The sequence below is a fragment of the Sminthopsis crassicaudata genome, chromosome 4 (genome assembly GCF_048593235.1).
Source record: "Sminthopsis crassicaudata isolate SCR6 chromosome 4, ASM4859323v1, whole genome shotgun sequence".
Classification (NCBI taxonomy): Eukaryota; Metazoa; Chordata; class Mammalia; order Dasyuromorphia; family Dasyuridae; genus Sminthopsis; species Sminthopsis crassicaudata.
In genome coordinates, this window is record NC_133620.1 from 373,978,375 (window position 1) to 373,997,178 (window position 18,804).

Below are 18,804 nucleotides of genomic sequence, written 5' to 3' on the forward strand. Positions count from 1 at the left end.
TGACATTCCCCTCCTACTCTTCATACCCAATGGGTCACTACATCTTGTCTCTCCTCCCTCTTCAGCCCTTCTCCCATATCATTCCTTCCTTCTGCTGACATGGCCTCCCTTGGCCAGGCTCTCACCACTTCTCTCTCTCTCTCTCTTTTTTTTTTTCCTGAGGCTGGAGTTAAGTGACTTGCCCAAGGTAACTCAGCTAGGAAATGTTAAGTGTCTGAGATTTGAACTCTGGTCCTCCTGAATTCAGGTCTGGTGCTCGATCCACTGAGCCACCTAGTTGCCCCTGTCTCACTACCTCTCACCTGCACTAGTGCTGCAGCCTCCTAATGCATCTCCCTGCTTCTCTTCTCTCTTCTCCCTCCAATCCACCCTGCACAGAGCTGGCATTTCCTAAGGCACAGCCCTGGGGCTGCTCTAAAACCTGCCTGGAGGAGACCAGTTGCCTCCAGGATTAGGATTCACTCTCCTGAGCCTCCACAATCTGCTCCCCTTGTGGCCTTCTTATGTTCTTTCCTCCCCTTTATACATTCCCCATTGTAGACAAACCACCATTAGCTGCTCCCCAAAGCTGACATTTCTTTCCCATTTCCACGGCTTCACTCAGGCAGAGCAGAAACACAGCTTTCTGGTATTTGTCTTTGTCTTATTTGTCCTTTCTGGCCCTTTGTGACCCCATTTGGGGTTTACTTGGCAGAAATGCGGGAGAATTTGCCATTTCTTTCTCCACTGCATTTTACAGGAAATCGAGGCAAACAGCAGGATTAAGTGACATGCCCAGGGTGACATGGTTAGTGGATGTCTGAGGCAGGATTTGAACTTAGGATCATGAATCTGACTTCTGGCCCAACCCTCTGGGCATTATGGTGCCACTTAGCTGCCCTATCTGAAGTTTTACTGCTCTTCAAGACTCAGCTCATGTGGTTGGGACTATGAAAATCAGAATGTGGATTGGAATGGGAGTCAATACTTTTCTTGGTGCCAAGGAACTAGGGGGTCCTTCTTCGTGGGAGGGGGCTCATGGGAAAGGGAGAGCTCTGAGCTAGCTCTGCTTCCAGCTCTGCTCCTGACATATTCTGGGTATATATCTGGTATTGGCTATTTAAACCATTCCTGATGTGAGTAGGTTTTCAAAACTATGAGCCCTTCTCCAGCATATAATGCTTCTGTGTCTATTCTTCCTCTGTACCTAACTTGCAAACCCTTTTAAATTTAATGTACCAACACTATCCATTTTTCATTTCATAATGTTCTCTATTTCTTGTTTGGTCATAAATTTTATTTAATGTTGGAAGAGATATGGGTAAACTGGGACACTAATATGGTGTTGGTGGAGTTGTGAACTGATCCAACCATTCTGGAGAGCAATCTGGAACTATGCTCAAAAAGTTATCAAACTGTGAATACCGTTTGATCCAGCAATGTTTCTACTGGGCTTATATCCCAAAGAGATAAATCTTAATGGAGGGAAAGGGACCCACATGTGCAAAAAAAATGTTTGTGAAAGTCCTTGTAGTGTCAAGAAACTAGAAACTGAGTGGTTGCCCATCATTTGGAGAATTAAATTAGGATATATGAATGTTAAGGAATATTATTGTTCTATAAGAAATGATCAGCAGGATGATTCCAGAGAGACTTGGAAAGACCTACATAAGTGAAATGAGATAACCAGGAGACCATTGAACACAGCAAGATTATAAGATGATCGATACTGATGAACGTGACTCTTTTCAACAATGAGATGATTTGGGCCAGTTCCAATGATCTCGTGATGAAGAGAGCCATCTATACTCAGAGAGAGGACTGTAGGAACTGAGTATGGATCACAACAAAGCATTTTTATTCTTTTTGTTGTTGTTTGCTTGCATTTTATTTTCTTTCTCATTTTTCCCTTTTGATCTGATTTTTCTTGTGCAGCAAGATAATTGTGTAAATATAGATTTAACATACATTTTACCATGTTTAACATATATTGGATTACTTGCCATCTAGGGGAGATAGTGGGGGAAAAGGGGAGAAAATTGGAACACAAGACTTTGCAAGGATTGATGTTGAAAAATTGTCCATGCATATGTTTTGAAAATAAAAGAGCTTTAATAAATAATTTTCTTCCACCAAACAATCAATATGGAAATATGTTTTATATGATCCAACATTTTTGATTGATGTTATCAGGCTGCTTCTATCTGTGCTGTTCTCCTGTGGTCCATAGATTCTGTGCTGTTCCTTTCTTCATCACCCAGCTGCTGTCTGTGCTGATCTCTGCTGTCTTCCGGTTGTGTGCCAAGCCCGTTCTGCATTTCTACTACGACCTCTTGTATGGTTGTAACTGTCAATGCTCTACTGGATAAAAAAAGTTTAGGTAAATGCCATTTATTTGTATCCTATCAAGCCATTAATCAAAAATCATATATTTATTAGAAAACTATACACTTTGCTTTAAAAGGCTGACTCGAACATAGTGACATCATTTTGGTCCTCTTTGAGATGGAAGGAGGACAAACCTCAAGTGTGCTACTAAGGCAGCCTTTTAGTGCTGTGTTTTTACCAGAAGTTGTGCTTTGGGATCTGAGGTTCCATTTGCTTTTAGCTACAAGCTGAAGCTGGAATCTTCAGCTGAGCTGTTCCCTCTTTCTTAAGGAAGGAAGACTGGATTCAGCCACTATTGTTCTTTTAGCTTAAAACCCAGAAACCTTTTTACCACAGCATAGCTTTTTGAAAAGGCAAGAGAGCCCTCTGACATTCAGTCATGATCTTGGAAGAAAAAAATGTAAGGTATTTTCTCCAATAAAATTGAATATAATTATTTATTTTTCAAGCATTGGCTGGAATGGGCATTTCCTATCTAGAAGCCGATTTCTTGATCCAGGTGTCAATCACTTTGAAATAGAGTTCTCCTTCATACATAGTTACTTTAGATTTAATTTGGTTCTCTCATTTAATTTCTGGTCACCAGGGGCAAGATCTTTGTCAGAGGCCTCTGCTAGGATGAGAATTTCTTGGGGTTTGCTGCTTACTTTTTGGTTGCTCAGATGTACCATATTACTGTTCTTTTAGAGGATACACTTTGAGATAACAGTCAAGAGCTCCCAGGGTGAGGGCACCTTCAGTTTTTTAAATCATAAACTTATGAAATTGATATATACTTATACACACATTATACATACATATACTTGGGCACTCTGTGTATGTGTGTGTATATATGTATATGTACATATATATATATAATATTTACGTGTGTGTATGTATGTGTGTGTGTGTGTGTGTGTGTGGCTAGTTTCTTACCCAGGTATCCTCAGTCTCTGTGTGTCGGTGTGAAGAGAAGCCATCTGGGAATGTTTATATTCTTCCTCTGCTCCATTCTCTTCTGTTTGTGATTTGCTTCTTCTGTGAGTACCTGGAGATGAGAAGAATGGAATCAAGGAGCAGGTTGGTTACTTCCCTTCTAGGAGGCTCAGCCACTGATGAGAACATGCAGTCTCAGGGCCCATTTCCTCCATCTCTTCTCTCAAAACTAAAATCACTGCAATTCTCTGTTCAAGCCCCAACACTCAAGTACAGCCATAAACTCTCATCTTCAGGTTACTTTTTATTTTGTAAATGCAATTACCTTGTGATCTTAGATAGCAGACACATGGTATTAGTATTAGCAGGAACATAAATACACCAAGGCTTAATATGGCAAAATAATGTGAGCGATTCTGTGGGTTCACGTTGGGCTCTGTATTGTCAGTTTCTAAAACAATAAAACAGGATCATTAGCCATCAGTCTGTCACCAAGAAGTGGGATACAGAGCTACAAAAAGGGAATTTGTGAAGGAAGCAAGGAATCTGAAGGAGATGGAAAAAGGGACACTGGCAGAGATTCTACACTTTGTAAAACTTTTTGGTATTTGGGTAAACAAGGATCATGAAAGTAGAGAAAGAAGAGTAATAAAGAGAGAAAAGGGCCTGGATGGTTTGAAGAGAGGACAGACTCACAGAGGTGTCCGCAGAAGCTATGAATAAAATATGACTGAGGTCAGTGTCTGCAGTGTCTGTCCTCCAGATTGCCAGTCCCTACTCAGTTCTTTTCATTCTCCCCCATTTCTACCAGAAAGCCCAGTGTGCATCAATCATATTCCTCTAGTACATCTCCTCACCCCCACCACTCTTTTCTCTCCCTTCATTAAGAACACACCCAGCAGAAAGGGACATTGTTCCTCCCTCACTGTTTCAGGGTCACCTTCAGCCTTCAGGGATTGCTCTCCAGTCCAGAGAATTATCAGGAAGAAGCTGAGGAAGGACTAAGTGACTGAATGGCTCAGTAACTTTCACATGGTTCTCCAAGAAAGCTCAGTTGGTAATTCAATCAGTCCTTTATATGATGTGTGTGACCTTGTGACAGTCCTTCTGGCTTCAGATTTGTTCTCAACTTTCCTGTTATGTAAGGAAAGAGCAGCTCTACCTTTCTTTCCCTCTCTAAGGGGCAAAATTGGAGGGTAAGACAGATTCTGAAAAGGTCTAAAGGTGAATGAATGAAAGGAAGCTTTTAAAATTGTACAAATGGGTAACAGCAGTGTGGTATTCAAATGGAGCCGAGTGGTTCATTTACCAAGGACAGTTAAATTGTATTTCTGTGTAGTTATCCCTCCTGAGACTGATATTATGTCAGCTTTATAACATCCACTGTCTTCAGTTGTCAGATCGCTTAATTTTAGAGTCATATCCCCAAGGATAGACAGTCTCCCATCATATTCCTTCCAGGAAATAATCCATCTTGGATTGATCTTCATTGGAGAGGTGGTGAGCAGGAGCAGATTCTTAGATTCAAAATACCATTTAATTTCCCTGATCTCATCTTTTATTTTTGAGTCTAGAGTGAGCATCACATCATCTCCCTGACTTCTTTTCAGAGATGTCACCACTTCTGAGTTGCAGTTACCTGTGACAGGATGGAAATAAGAATCATAAATACACAGGAAAGGTGGCCTCTTAGGTACATGAAGGAATAAAAAATGCAGAAAGTTCCTAAAGAAGGACCTTCACAAACCACAGCCATCTCAGAGGCATTAAAAAATGAAAGTCATTGTCATTCTCTGCAAACCTGACCCTTTTCCAGGCTCCTGGGCCCCACAGTGGCCTCCCCAGGTCAGGAGCCTTGGGTTCCCTTGACCTTCCCTCTTCTACTCTCCACACTCAATGGGTCACCACATCTTCTCTCTCCTCCCTCTTCAGCCCCTCTCCCATATTATCCTTTCCTTCTGCTCACAAGGTCTCCCTTGGCCAGGCTCTCACCACCTCTCACCTGCACTGGTGCGGTAGCCTCCTAATGCATGTCCCTGCTTCTCTTTTTTCTTCTCCCTCCAATTCACTCTGCACAGAGCTGGCTTTCCTAAGGCTCAGCCCTGGCGCTGATCTAAAACCTCCCTGGAGGAGTCCAGTTGCCTCCAGGATGCCTGAGCCTCCACAATCTGATCCCCTTGTGACCTTCTTATGTTCTTTCCTCCCCTTTATACATTCCCCATTGCAGACAAACCACCATTAGCTGCTCCCCAAAGCTGACATTTCTTTCCCATTTCCACGGCTTCACTCAGGCTGAGCAGAAGCACAGCTCTCTCATACCTTTCTGAATCCTTTGCTGGGATTCAGTTATTTGTCCTTTCTGGCCCTTTGTGACCCCATTCGGGGTTTTCTTGTCAGAGATGCAGCAAATGTCTCTTGCCATTTCTTTTTCCATTGCATTTTACAGATGGGAAACTGAGGCAAACAGGATTAAGTGACATGCCCAGGGTGACATGGTTAGTGGGTGTCTGAGACAAAATTTAAACTTCTGTCCCAACATTCTGGGCACTAGGGTGCTACCTTCTGGCCCCTCTGAAGGCTTACTGTCCTTCAAGGCTCAGCTCATGTGGTGGGGACTGTGGAGGATCAGATGTGGACTGCAATGGGAGTCAGAGCTTTACTCGGTGCCAGGGAGCCAGGTGCCCTTCTCAGTAGGAGGAGGCTTGTGGGAAAGGGAGAGCTCTGGGCTGGCTCTGCTTCCAGTTCTGCTTCTACCTTACTCTGGGGCTGTGGCCAAGTCACTTTTCCTGTGAAGGAGTCTTCTCTTATTTCTAAAGAACATTTACTTAAAAGGTCAGATCACAGGGTCATTCACTTACACCAAGAAGACATAACAGAAGTCATCTACTTCAATTTCTTCATTTATAGATGAGGAGCTGGAGGCCCAAGGCCCTCCCAAACCTCATACAGTTCATAAGCATTGGATGCAGGATTTGAACTCAAGCTCTGGGACTCTTAAGTTGAATTCTTTTTTCAGTCTCACATTTCAGTTCCTAAATTTGTGCCTATGTGGAAGAAGGTGGGACCTCCTTGTATCTTATTCTTCCCTCACCTCTAGGGGTGCAAGTACTTGTGTCATTGGCAGGAAAAAGGAACAAATGACACTTTAGTTACCAAGGATGGAACAAGGAAATGTAGATTTGGAGAAGGCCTGGATGGACTTTCTCTTTCTCAAACTCAGTCTGCCCAAGAGAAGGCTAATTATCAACCCATCCAAGGCTTCTCCTTCCCCAAAAATTGCTATTTCTGTCAGAGACACCAACATCCTGCCCAATAACCTTTGATGGCAACCTCCTTGTTACCTTTGACTCTTTCTTTTGCTGTTCTTTTTTAATGGATTTTTATATACAAAACATATGCTAGGATAATTTTTCAACACTGACCCCTTGCAAAACCTTCTGTTCCAAAATTTCCCCTCTTTCCCTCCAACCTATCCCCTAGATGGCAGATATTCCAATACATGTTTAACTCTCCTCTTTCAACCTGCTGTCCACATCTAATCATTTTATTTCCATCTTAGATTACCTGATATTAGGTTCTTACTAAGTGCTAATGAGATAATGAGATATTAGGTTCTTACTAAGTGCTAAGTCAGTACTTAACAATTCTCTAGTTCTGGTCTTTACTAGGAGTTTAACCCCTTTGAACTCCTGGGGAAGAGCTTGCATGCTTAAGAGGAGCAAGTTCATTGGTTGAAGTAATTTTTCTCAGAAGCCCTTGCGTTATCCCACACCCATTCTCTGGGAGGATAAAAGAGGGCAGCACTCAAGAGATAGAGTCTTGTCTGGGCCAGACTTGAGGTGGCTCTTCCGAGGAAGAAGTCACTACTCTGGACCAGAGTTGGCGACAACTGTCTGGAGACAAGGGCTCTCTACAGGAAGAAGAATCTGTCCGAGAGATTTGAGTTGACACAGCAGATCTCCATCCAGAGAGCAATCGGCAGTCTCTGGAGACAACAGCACATTACAACCTGATATTAACATGCATGTTTTATATGTATATTTATATTTCTACATATAGAAGACGTTTATTGTAAACACTGCAGATATAATCATGTGTATATATATGTATAGGTATACATATATATATATATATATATATATATATATATATATACATATAACATGACATTAGTGCTGTTTTGGGGAATACATACACATATATATGTATATATAAATGGTATATTGGACAATACATACACACTCATAGATATAGATATATACATACACTTACAAATCTATCTTTATAGATAGAATGTAGAATTCTTCAGATTATATTGTACAGGAAGAACTTGTTAGTTTTGGTTCTAAAAGTCTGAACCAAGGGTAATGTATGTAGGGGTCAAAGACCAAATTCAGACTTTATGTAAAGAAAATTTGGTTTTTCACTACTATATCCATTACCATCAGGTTAAAATTCTGTTCTAGATACCTCAAGAAAGCTATAGATCATATTTGTAATCATATTCATTAAATAAAAATACTATCATGTACTTAAACATTAAATAATTTGCTAAAGACAGAGACCTTAGTAGAAAAAAATCATTTTCAGGGAACTTGAGGTTCCAACAAACCTCTTAAAAGTTTCTTGCATTGCTAATATTTCAACCAGCACGGGTGAAGGGGAGCTCCAAAGAGCTACAGTTTGTTCTAACTAGACTTGGAAAATAATAAAAACAAAACATTCAATTCAACCACACCTAGTGGAGGGAAAGGGGGAAGGAGTGAAGAGAGAAGGAGAAATTAGATCATCACCTGATAGAACTTGCCACTCCCTGGCAGCCCTCCTAACTCCACCATGCTTCCTGACCCCCACTTCCCCTAGATAACTCTTTTTAGAGTGCCAAGTCCTCCAGGATCCAGTCCGCCAGCCAAAGACATGCCCCAATCTCATGGGGTATCCCCTTTCCCCTGACAAATGGCAAGTTCCACTAGGAGCTTGTTCCTTTCTGTCCAACCTAACTCTTGTCCCCTTTTCCAACATGTTGTGCTTTCTCTGTCTCTTTCCCTCTTTCTTTCTCCTTTCTTTTTCTTCCTGGCATGCCTGGCACATAGTAGGCACTCTATTAATGCTCCCCCCCAACCAATCCCTTTCTTCTATTTTCTATTTTACCCCCTGTCTCTCTCATCTTTTCTTACTCCCTTCTCTGAAAGCCCACACATATCCCCTACGGCCACAGTATGATCAACCTGGAAGATACCTGGGGTTGCTTACCCAGTGGCACTCAGGACAGGAGGAACTTGCTTCAGGTAGAGTCAGAGGGTGTGGCCCGACTATTCCTACAACCTGCTTCCTCCCCTTTACACATTCCTCATTCCAGACAAACTTGACCATTAACTGTTCCCCAAAACTGGTATTTCTTTTCCCATTTCATGACTTTACTCAGGTCAAGCAGAAGCACAGCTCACTCGTATCTTTCTGAGTCTTTTTGTGTGATTCAGTCGTTTGTCCTTTCTGACCCTTTGAGAACCCATTTGGGGTTTTCTTGGCAGAGATGAGGGAGACATTTATCATTTCCTTCTTCACTGCATTTTACAGATGAGGAACTAAGGCAACAGGGTTAAGTGATATATGTCCAGGGCGTCACAGCTAATGAATATCTGAGGCAGAATTTGAACTCGGGATCATGAGACTGACTTCTGGTCTAGCACTCTGGGCACTATGATGTTCTCTAGCAGCCCCATCTGAAGGCTTACTATCCTTCAAGACTCACTCATGTGGTGGGGGCTATGGAGGATCAGAATGTGCCCTGGATCATAAAGTCAAGCTTTAGTTGGTGTAAAAGTGATGTGGGCGGTAGCCCCTTTAAGATTCCTTTCTGATTCTCAAGCTCCATGACTGACCTTTGATTTATAAGACCTGGTCAAAAGCATCCTTTTGTATCTGCTCAGGTTTCCCAACCTCCACCCACCACTGGGTTCAGAGAGCAACCAAATTGGGACTCCACCCATAGGCCCCTTTTACCAAATAAAAGAGCCAAGCTGGAATCATCTCTTTGCAGAGGATCGTAACATGCAAGCAACATGCTTTGTATCACAGACTCTCTATCTGCCACTTATGGTGTATTCTGTTCTCTGTCTAATGCCTTTACTAACCAGACTTTAGCTGTACTTCCAAACCCTACAATAAACCTTTATCTATCTATCTATCTATCTATCTATCTATCTATCTATCTATCTATCTACTTGTTTGTTTATTTATTTATCTATTCACTCATTTATTTATTTATTAGCTTGGTTATTTATTTATTTATTTATTTATTTATTTATTTATTTATTTATTTAATCAATCTAGGTTTTCAGGTCTGTAAATTCCTTTACAGGGTACTCTGCACTGTCACTAGAACTTATTTAACTCTGTATCCTTGTGCCAAATCCAGAGGGTTTGCAGGGGAGATCCATTTGACTCCCTGTACCCCAAACCTTCCACTAGACCTTAATTAATCCTAATTTTATTTAGGTATACCTTAGCTGGACCTCATCAAAAGGACTAGGGTGCCCTTCTCAGTGGGAAGGTGCCTCAGCTCATTAAGAGAGGGCAAAAATGGGTTCAGGACTTGTGTTTGTGAAGGTTTCTTAGCTGGAAACAAATTATTTTATTAGGGCAGGTGATGTAGCCCAGTGCTAGATTCAGTGTTATCTGGTTCTCCTCCAAGTTTCCCTGCTCTTAAGTTCTCAGATTTCCAGAGCTGTGAGGAGAGAGAGGGTACCTAGCAACTTCCCCATTCCGTAGTCATGCTCACCCTTTTTTTTACTGTGCCATTCTCACTATTTCCCATCCCATGAGGTCCACTCCCACCTTACCCCCTCAGCATGCACCCTTTGCAAGCTCCAGCTGAGACGTCCCAAATATTGGGAGAACTAGTTGGTGTGATCACTTATCTATGATAAAAGGGAAAAGACATAGCAGAAGAGGTACAATCTCAGACACAGGAAAGCAAGCATTGTTCTAACCAGCATGTTCCTGGTGATGAGGGAACTCCAAAACTGTCCTGACCTGGGAGGGAAATCATGAAGTAAAAACTCCTTGAAGGGGAGAAATTCTCCTTGAGCCCTTGCCTCTTCGAAAGACCCACCCCAGGGAATCAAGATAAGTAGTTTCATTCTGTTATCCTGTTGGAGACTGACAATACCCTCTATTGATTACACTCTCTGTTGAGTTGAAAATTAGTTCAGGACCACTCATTCAGTTGGAGATCTATTCAATTGGAAGATCTTGGTCTGATACAACTCAAACTACTCCCAGCCCCCAGACAAGATAAAATAGATTTCTGCTTATTCATTTTTTTGCAGAGGCTCAAAAGTATGACCATGCCTTGTTAAGGAACCTCTCTCTCTCTCTCTCCTTGGCATAACTTCCCACTTTATTTCTCTGCCAGGATTCCTCTACTAGACCTTTACTTCTCTGTCAGGACCTCGCCACTGAGGAAGTCAGCCTCCTAGCAAAAGCTGACTCCTCCGTGCCAATAAACTTTTTTCCAGTCTAACTTTTCAGGTTCATGAATTCTTTCACATTGGACTTGCGCCGACCAGATGGGGTTCCCACAACTCTCTGCCTTGCCCTGCCCTGCCACTAAAACCTCATCATTGGGAACCTCCTCAGTAAATGCTTCAGTAAATTTTCCTTCCAAAATATTTTATTTTGTTTCCACCTGGCTTCACTATCCTGCCTGCCTGTGCAAGACTCAGCTTAGTCACTTACAGCCTCCTATAGAAATGCTCCAAATATGTAGGAGTATTGTTAGGTACATCCACTCAGTCATACTACATATTAATCTACAAGTGCTGAGTCCCCTAGGCCCACCCCATGCTTGAGATAATAAGATGTCCCAGTCTCTGACAATGGAGCTCTTCTTCCCATCTCTTAGAACTCTTTATCCTTCCTAGAGATCTTGTTCCCATTTTCCTTGCAGTTAATCTGCTGGGCTTTGGAACTCTGCCTTCAGCCTGAACTCTGCAGATTGGTTGGTTAATGAATGAGAGCAAACTCCACTACCCCACTCTATCTAACCAGGCCCCTTGTTTCATATTCCAGCTGATGAGAGTGAACTCTGTATGACCTGTGAGCCCTGTAAAATTATGTAAAATCACAAAAATCATGTCCCCTTTGATCTATACCTCCAAATGGTCTCAAATCCTCTCAGAGCAAGATAAGCTTTCTAGTCAGGAAGCTACAACTCCAGGCAAGATTTCACATTCATTTGAGAATTATCAAACTTCCCTTAGACTCATACATAAAATGGGTCTTCAAAAAGGTATTCTTTGCAGATCAATTCTCCCTTGAGAAGGATATGCCCACCAAGAGAATCCCTCTTGGTGTTTCTTTAATAATAAAGCCGCCTTTTTTTTTTTTTTTTTTTTTTTTTTTTTTTAACCATAGTCTCTGGGTTTAGTGAATTCTTTGACTCAGAACTGGGACATTTTCTGGGAGAAAAGGAACCTCACCCATTCCTGCCTAACCTCCTCATCACATACCCTCATCACAGCCATCAAATAGCACCTACCCTAGTATCTTGCCATCTACTCAAAAACCATACTTATATTGTCTTCCACTAGTAAAGCCTCCCTTCACCTCCAACCCAATTGCTAGAAGCATGAAATGGAACACTGAGTCTGGAATGAGGAAGATCAGAAGTCAAACAGATCTACGAAATCTAAAAAATCTAAAGCAGAGACTTATAAGCTGTGTAATCCCAGGGAAGTCCCACTTATGTGAGACTCAGTTTCTTATCAGTAAAATGGGGATAATAATTAGCAACTATCACCCAGAATTGTTGCAAAGCAGCTGGAATATGGCAAGTACTTAATAGAGGGTTGTTTTCTTTCTACTCCTTTTTATCCACTGTTTAGGAGACGTTAACAACTAATACAATTCTTGCTGTTGAAAAGGGCATGGCAATCTATTGTCCTAGATTCTCCTGACCATTTCAGTGATTTTCCAGACATTTTTTTCCATTTCATTTTTCAGACTTTGCTATTTTTCAGTCATGAGAGCCTTCCATTCCCCCAACTTAAATTTTTGAACTTCACTTGAGAAGCTCAGAGAAGGGCTGGACCATTTGGGTGAAACCACTCACCTGGGGCATAACTGAAAACAAAATGCAAAAGGAGGAATAAGATCCATCTCTAATCCATGACGTTCACCGTGGCTCTAGCCTGTGTTATCTGGGAAATCTCCTCGGTAAATGGTTCAGGCTTTTTCCAGGATGTCTTTTATCTTGGTTCCAACTGGTCTTACCAGCCTGTGTACCTGCCCAGGACAGTCAATTTCAGCCTCCTTCAAGGTGCTCCTTCCATTTCCACAGAGATGTAACATAAATCTTCATTCATTCAGTCACACTATATACTAAATAGTGTATACTTCCTCACCTGGACTCGGCCCATGTTTTACATCCATCCCAGGAAAAAACCAGGAGATGGGAATATCTTGCTCTGACAATGGGCTCTCCCTCTTCCTGGAATTCTTCCCCCTCTACCCAGAGACCTCATTTCTAACCTCCCTCTTTCCCTCAGTTAATCTGCTTAGTTTTAGAAGTCAGCCTTGGGCTTGAACTGTGTAAATCCGCAGGTGGATGAGTGAAAGCCAATCCAACTAACAGCTTTTATTTAGGCAGCCCCCTGCTTCACATTCCAGCCACCCACCCTGGTATCTTGCCATCCATCTGTAGTCACATCAGTGACACTTCCCCCTTCCTCAGTCCATCTCCATCCGAAGTACTAGAGGCATGGGGTAGGACACTGAGTCTAGAGTGAGGAGACTAGACTTTTAAGCTTACCTCAGATATTTAGCAGCTGGATGATCCTGGGCAAGATATTTAAGTTATTTTGGCCTCAGTTTCCTAAAGAGTAAAATGGGGATAATAATTAGCATCTATTTCTCAGACTTGTAATGTAGCAATTGACATATAGTCATACTTAATAGCATACTTATAGTCATGCTTGTTTCCTTCCTCCTCACTGTTTTTTAGCTACTGTTCAGGACACAGTGAAAAACTATTAATACTCTTGCTATTGGTGAGGGCATAGCTGTGTACTGTCCTAAGGTTTCCCTTATTGTCTCTGTGATTCTCCAGACAAAATCTGTCTTCTGTGACCACTCACTTCCCTACAAATGTTATTTCCCCATTTAATATATAAGGTCCTTGAGAGTTGAATTTCCGTTTTTTATATGAATCATCAGGGTCTAGCACAATGCCTGGCACATAGCAGGTACTTGATAAAATCTTATTCATTCAGTCATTCCAAGCCTTACACAGAATCTCACAATTGGATTGGTTGATAGAGGCTATAGAGAACACATATAGCTCAACGAGAATCTCTTATATAAATCAATCATCATATAAACATTTATTAAATAATACTATATAGAAGGATCTGTTAAGCAATTGGGCTACAAAGAAATAACAAAATCAGTCCTAACCAACAAAGGTTTTACATTCTGTTTGGGGAGACAGAAAGTGTACTCAAGTACAAAGAAGGTACATTCAGTGTACATAGAAGGCATCATGAGAGGGAAAGTCATTAGCAGTTATGGGAGAAGGAGCTGGGAAAGGCCTCCTATGGAAGATAGCCAGACACCTTAGGAGGCAGGGGTAAGAAAGAAGCCCAGTATACCTTCGGAATCCAATACTTAATGTGCAACAAGAAAATGGTATTTACACACATATATTGTATCTGGGTTATATTGTAACATATGTAAAATGTATGGGATTGCCTGTCATCAAGGGGAGGGGATAATTTGGAAAAATGAATGCAAGGGATAATATTATAAAAAAATTACTCATGCAAATATACTGTGGAAAAAGAAAATTCTAAATAAAATAAAAAAATTAAAAAAAAAAAAAAAAAGAAAGAAGCCCATTCCTGGCATGGGGGACATCACTAAAAGGAAATGGAGACAGGAGTTGGAGTTTCACGTTCGAAGAAAGCAGATTTTTATGTCTGCATTATTGATTATATAAGAGTAATACATAAGGAGAAAGAAAAAGTCCAAGTTGGAAACAGCTTTACATGCTCCCTGACCAAAGAAAGGGCAGGTGACAGGGAGCTGTTGAAGTTTCTGAGACCATATAAAGGTAACATAACAGGAACAAATCAAACATTTGATAAGAAACCAATTCCACAAGCTCACAAATTAGTCACCCAGTTTAAGAAGCTTTGAACTAAAGCAACACACATTTTAAGTAGCAGAGACCATCTACTTTTCGTAAGTACTGCTCTATCTCCAACATTCAAAGCGGTTTCTTTAACCCTTTAGGGAAGGGTTGGGAAAGTCGGAGCTTAAGATCAGAAAGTCTTTTCGACCCAGAAATCCAGAAACGTCAAACCTCACTCGAAGTGCCGGGTTACGTGGGCCACAAAGAGCTGCAAATTATCGGATGCGATCAGCGGACGCCGTTGATTTCACTGGAGAGGAAACTTTTCTGTCTCTAAGACCAGAAAGTGACTAGTCTCCCACGGGTGGGCTCAGCGCATAGCTAAGCGCTCTAGCTCATTTCCCCCTCGGAGGGCTGCGAAACTTCTCCAAGAACAGCAAAGCTGCTAAGAAAACGGAGAAAAGGACCGAAAGCAAGTTTTCCGTTGTTCTTTTCTGGATTAGCGGGGAGTGCCACGGGCTCCAGTGCCTCCATTTAAAGAGGGGGCTCAGTACAGCTTGTTCCCCACCGGCTGCACTGCTTTTGGATCTCGTTTCTGGGTGGGGGTGCGCGGGTGCCGTTCTCCGGGGGTGGGCAGAGCACCGAGGCTCCCGCTTAGAGTGAAAGGTTAGGGAGCCCAGGGCGCCCTTCACTTCCGCGGGTCTCTCAGTCTCGGGAACCCAGCTGAGAGCGAAGGAAAAGGGAAAAGCCTACAACACCCGGTATTCCCCGCGGTCTCCCATCCACGTACTAACCGGATTAGACCCTGCTTGGTTTCGGAGATCAGACGAGATCAGGCGTAGACTCCCGGAGTTTGTTCGTGAAGCTGCCCACGGAGCTCCGCGATCTAGTGCCGCTTATTAGCAGGTGCTGGGCACTCTCTGGAGCCCGCTCTCTATTTTCCCGCGGCAGATGGATAGGACAGCCCCTGGGGGCGGGGCGACACCACAAAACTCCCACGACCTCCTGGTAACCTGTGGTTGGAGGCCCAGCCCACACCGTCTCCTGCCCAGCCTCGGGTTTCTAAACTCCCTTTCTCCTAGTCGCGAGCACGAATTCCCCTGCTGGGAGCGGCGGGTTAGGGCCGGGGACAGAGTGGAGCGCAATCGCTGTCCCCGTGTGCCGGACCCCGGTGCCACTCCAGCCTGCCCCGCGTCTCCCAGCTCTGGCCAGTTCCGCAGCTCCTAAGTGGAAAGAAGGGTCCTTCTCCGCTTCACCCGCCGCCCCAGGCGAGCTCATTCCCTGACCATCATCCCTCTGCCTCGCCACCTCACACTGGACTCATTTCCACGAATCGGTCTTGCTCGCCAGGTGTGTGACAATGCCCCAGAGACTTTCAGCCAGCGGCCCAGGGGCCCAAACCGTTCCCCCTTCCCCTAGAGGCAGTTCACGGTGGGTCTTCCAATAAAAAACGCCGGCTTTGAAAAAAAGCAGCCCTAGGAGCTTTGGAACCACATTATAAATGATTATACCTGTAGAATAGTCACTGGTTCTCACATCTGTCGCAAAGGTACTAAAAACACCACGAATCTCTGGACTTTCCTGGGATCCAAGATAAAACTGAGACTCATTCATTACTTCTACTTTCCACTCCAAATCTCTCCTTTCCTAGAAATTTCATCAAGGTTAATGATATCAAATAATTGCTACACTTTAAAAATTATTTGTAATTGATGACGTTATGCATTTCCATAACATAATACAATAAAAAGCTGATGGCATATGAATTGTAAACCTACTATGTGCAACTTGCTACTTCTTTCAAATAGATATTTTACTATTATAATATATTATTATTAATTTTATATCATTTTATTATAATGTAGTATAATATATAAAATTATTATATAGATTTCTTTCTTTTTTTTTTTTTTCTTTCCTCTCTTTTTTCACCCTAGACATGGCCACTATCAGACACAAATTCCATAATCTGTATATCTGTTCTTTCTAGGTATGCAAATAATGTCTTTCTGAATCCATTCTTTATACTTCATTGGAGTATTTATAACAGTCAAGATAAAACAAACAAACAAAAAAACCAAGATATAATAGTCAAGATAATTTATTCCTTCATAGTTGTTTTTAAAATAGTATGGCTATTATTGTATACAGTATTCTCTTAGTTCTGTTCATTTGGATCTTCACTATTTCGCCAAGTCTTTCTGTGATTTTCTAAAATCACTGAACTCCTCATTTCTTATAGCACAGTAGTTTTACATCTCGATCATATATCACAATTTGTTCAGGCATTTCCTAATTACTACAAATATTTTAGAATACATGGGATTTTTTTCCCCTTTTTCACTAATTATCTTCAGAAACAGATCAAGTTCTGGATCGAAAAATATAGGTAGTTGGAGTTCTCGTTTGAGAAGCTGCTTTCTTCTTCTGCTGGGGTTAGATAAAGGCTCCCCTTCGTTCAGGGACTCAGGATTGTGATCATGTTTGCTAAGAACTGCTCTTTCATCTAGCTTATGAAAAGATAATTTTTCTACTCTCAAACTTTTACGCTCGAGGTATTTTTCAAAATTTCCATCCTTTTATCCGCTAAGCCAGTTCTGGGGGGAAGTCGTCTGAAACATCTTGTTAAAAAAAGATCTGACAATTAAGGAGGATATGCATAATTTCTCCAAGTTTTATAAAGGTTTCACAGCAAGCGTAGGATTGTATAATGATCAACTATGACAGACTTGATTCTTCTCAGAAATTCAGTGGTGCAAGGTAATCCCGATAAACTTTGGAAGGAAAATAGCATCGAAATCCAGAGAGAGGGGCAGCTAGGTGGCGCAGTGGATAGAGCCCCAGACTTGAATTAAGGAGGAGCCGAGTTCAAATGTGATCTCTGACACTTAATACTTCCTAGCTGTGTGACCCTGGGCAAGTCACTTAACCCCAACCTCAGGGGAAAAAAAAAAATCCAGAGAGAGAACTGTGGAGACTGAATGTAACACATAGTATTTTCCCCAATTTTTTTTCTTTTCTCCTGTTTTTTTTTTTTTTCTTGTGGTTTTTCCCTTTTGTGTTGATTTTTCTCTCTCAATATGATACAAATATATATACTTACAAATATATATATGTAAAATGAATGTACATGAATAAACAAAAATTTTGTTTAACATATAACTGTGGAAAATGAAAATAATAAAATATTAAAAATAATATGCCTATCTGGAATTATGCCCCAAAAGTTATCAGTCTGTGCATACCCTTTGATCCAGCAGTGATACTACTGGATTTATATCTCAAAGAGATACTGAAGAAGGGAAAGGGATCTGTATGTGGCAAAATGTTTGTGGCAGCCCTTTTTGTGTTGGCTAGAAACTGGAAAATGAATAGATGTCCATCAATTGGAGAATGGTTGGGTAAATTATGATATATGAATGTTATGGAATATTATTGTTCTGTAAGAAATGACCAGCAGGATGAATACAGAGAGGTTTGGAGAGACTTACATGAATCGATGGTGAGTGAAATGAGCAGTACCAAGAGATCATTGTATACTTCAACAATACTGTATGAGGATGTATTCTGATGGAAGTGGATATCTTCAACAAAGAGAAGATCTAATTCAGATCCAATTAATCAATGATGGGACAGAATCAGCTGCACCCAGAGAAGGAACACTGGGAAATGAGTGTAAACTGTTTGCATTTTTGTTGTTCTTCTCAGGTTATTTTTACCTTCTGAATCCAATTCTTCCTGTGCAACAAGAGACCTGTTCTGTTCTACACACATATATTGTACCAAGGCTATACTATAACATATTTAACATGTATAAGACTGCCTGCCATCTAGAGGAGGGAATGAAGGGAGGGAAAGGAAAAAAGTTAGAACAGAAGTGAGTGCAAGGCATAATGCTGTAAAAAAATTACTCATGCAGATGTATTGTCAATAAAAAGTTATTTAAAAAAATATGCCTGTCACTAGGAGAAATACGTTATACACTCTTAGGCTAAAATTCTATTTGTTCCAAGCTGGTTTCAAGCTGGTTGCATTTGGAAAACACCAATAGTAAGGATTTTTTTTTTTTTTTTGTGGTAAAATCCTTCCTACTTTTATTTTTTTATTTTTTATTTAAAAAAAATTTTTATATTAATTTTTATAATTATAACATTTTCTTTGACAGTACATATTCATAGGTAATTTTTTTTTACAACATTATCCATTGTACTCCCTTCTGTTCCAAAATTTTTCCCCTCCTTCCCTCCACCGCCTCCCCTAGATGGCAGGCAAATAGTAAGGATTAATAATCATCTGATAGTTTTCTGGGAAATTCAAGGTCAATGCAGGTATACCCATGTTTGTCATCTCCCTGAGCTTGGTCTTGAGCAGAAAAAAAAAGAAGCCAC

General features: G+C 41.3%; 1 protein-coding gene across 3 annotated transcripts; it reads right to left on the reverse strand.

Moving 5' to 3' along the window:
- Positions 1-2,067: 2,067 nt before the first annotated feature.
- On the reverse strand, positions 2,068-15,340 carry LOC141541368 (uncharacterized). Of its 3 annotated transcripts, none has more exons than XM_074265508.1 (7): positions 15,211-15,340; positions 13,097-13,159; positions 12,398-12,570; positions 4,592-4,921; positions 3,608-3,733; positions 3,283-3,394; positions 2,068-2,337 (listed from the first exon to the last, which is right to left on the reverse strand). In XM_074265508.1, the coding sequence occupies exons 4-7, from the start codon at positions 4,863-4,865 to the stop codon at positions 2,169-2,171; spliced, it is 681 nt and encodes a 226-aa protein (XP_074121609.1). In that variant the 5' UTR covers positions 4,866-4,921; positions 12,398-12,570; positions 13,097-13,159; positions 15,211-15,340; the 3' UTR covers positions 2,068-2,168. The 3 variants fall into 3 exon arrangements, with proteins under 3 accessions (XP_074121609.1, XP_074121606.1, XP_074121608.1); XM_074265505.1 differs by having other exon boundaries at positions 2,068-2,340; XM_074265507.1 differs by lacking the exon at positions 15,211-15,340 and adding an exon at positions 14,648-15,136 and having other exon boundaries at positions 2,068-2,340.
- Between the last annotated feature and the right edge of the window lie 3,464 nt (positions 15,341-18,804).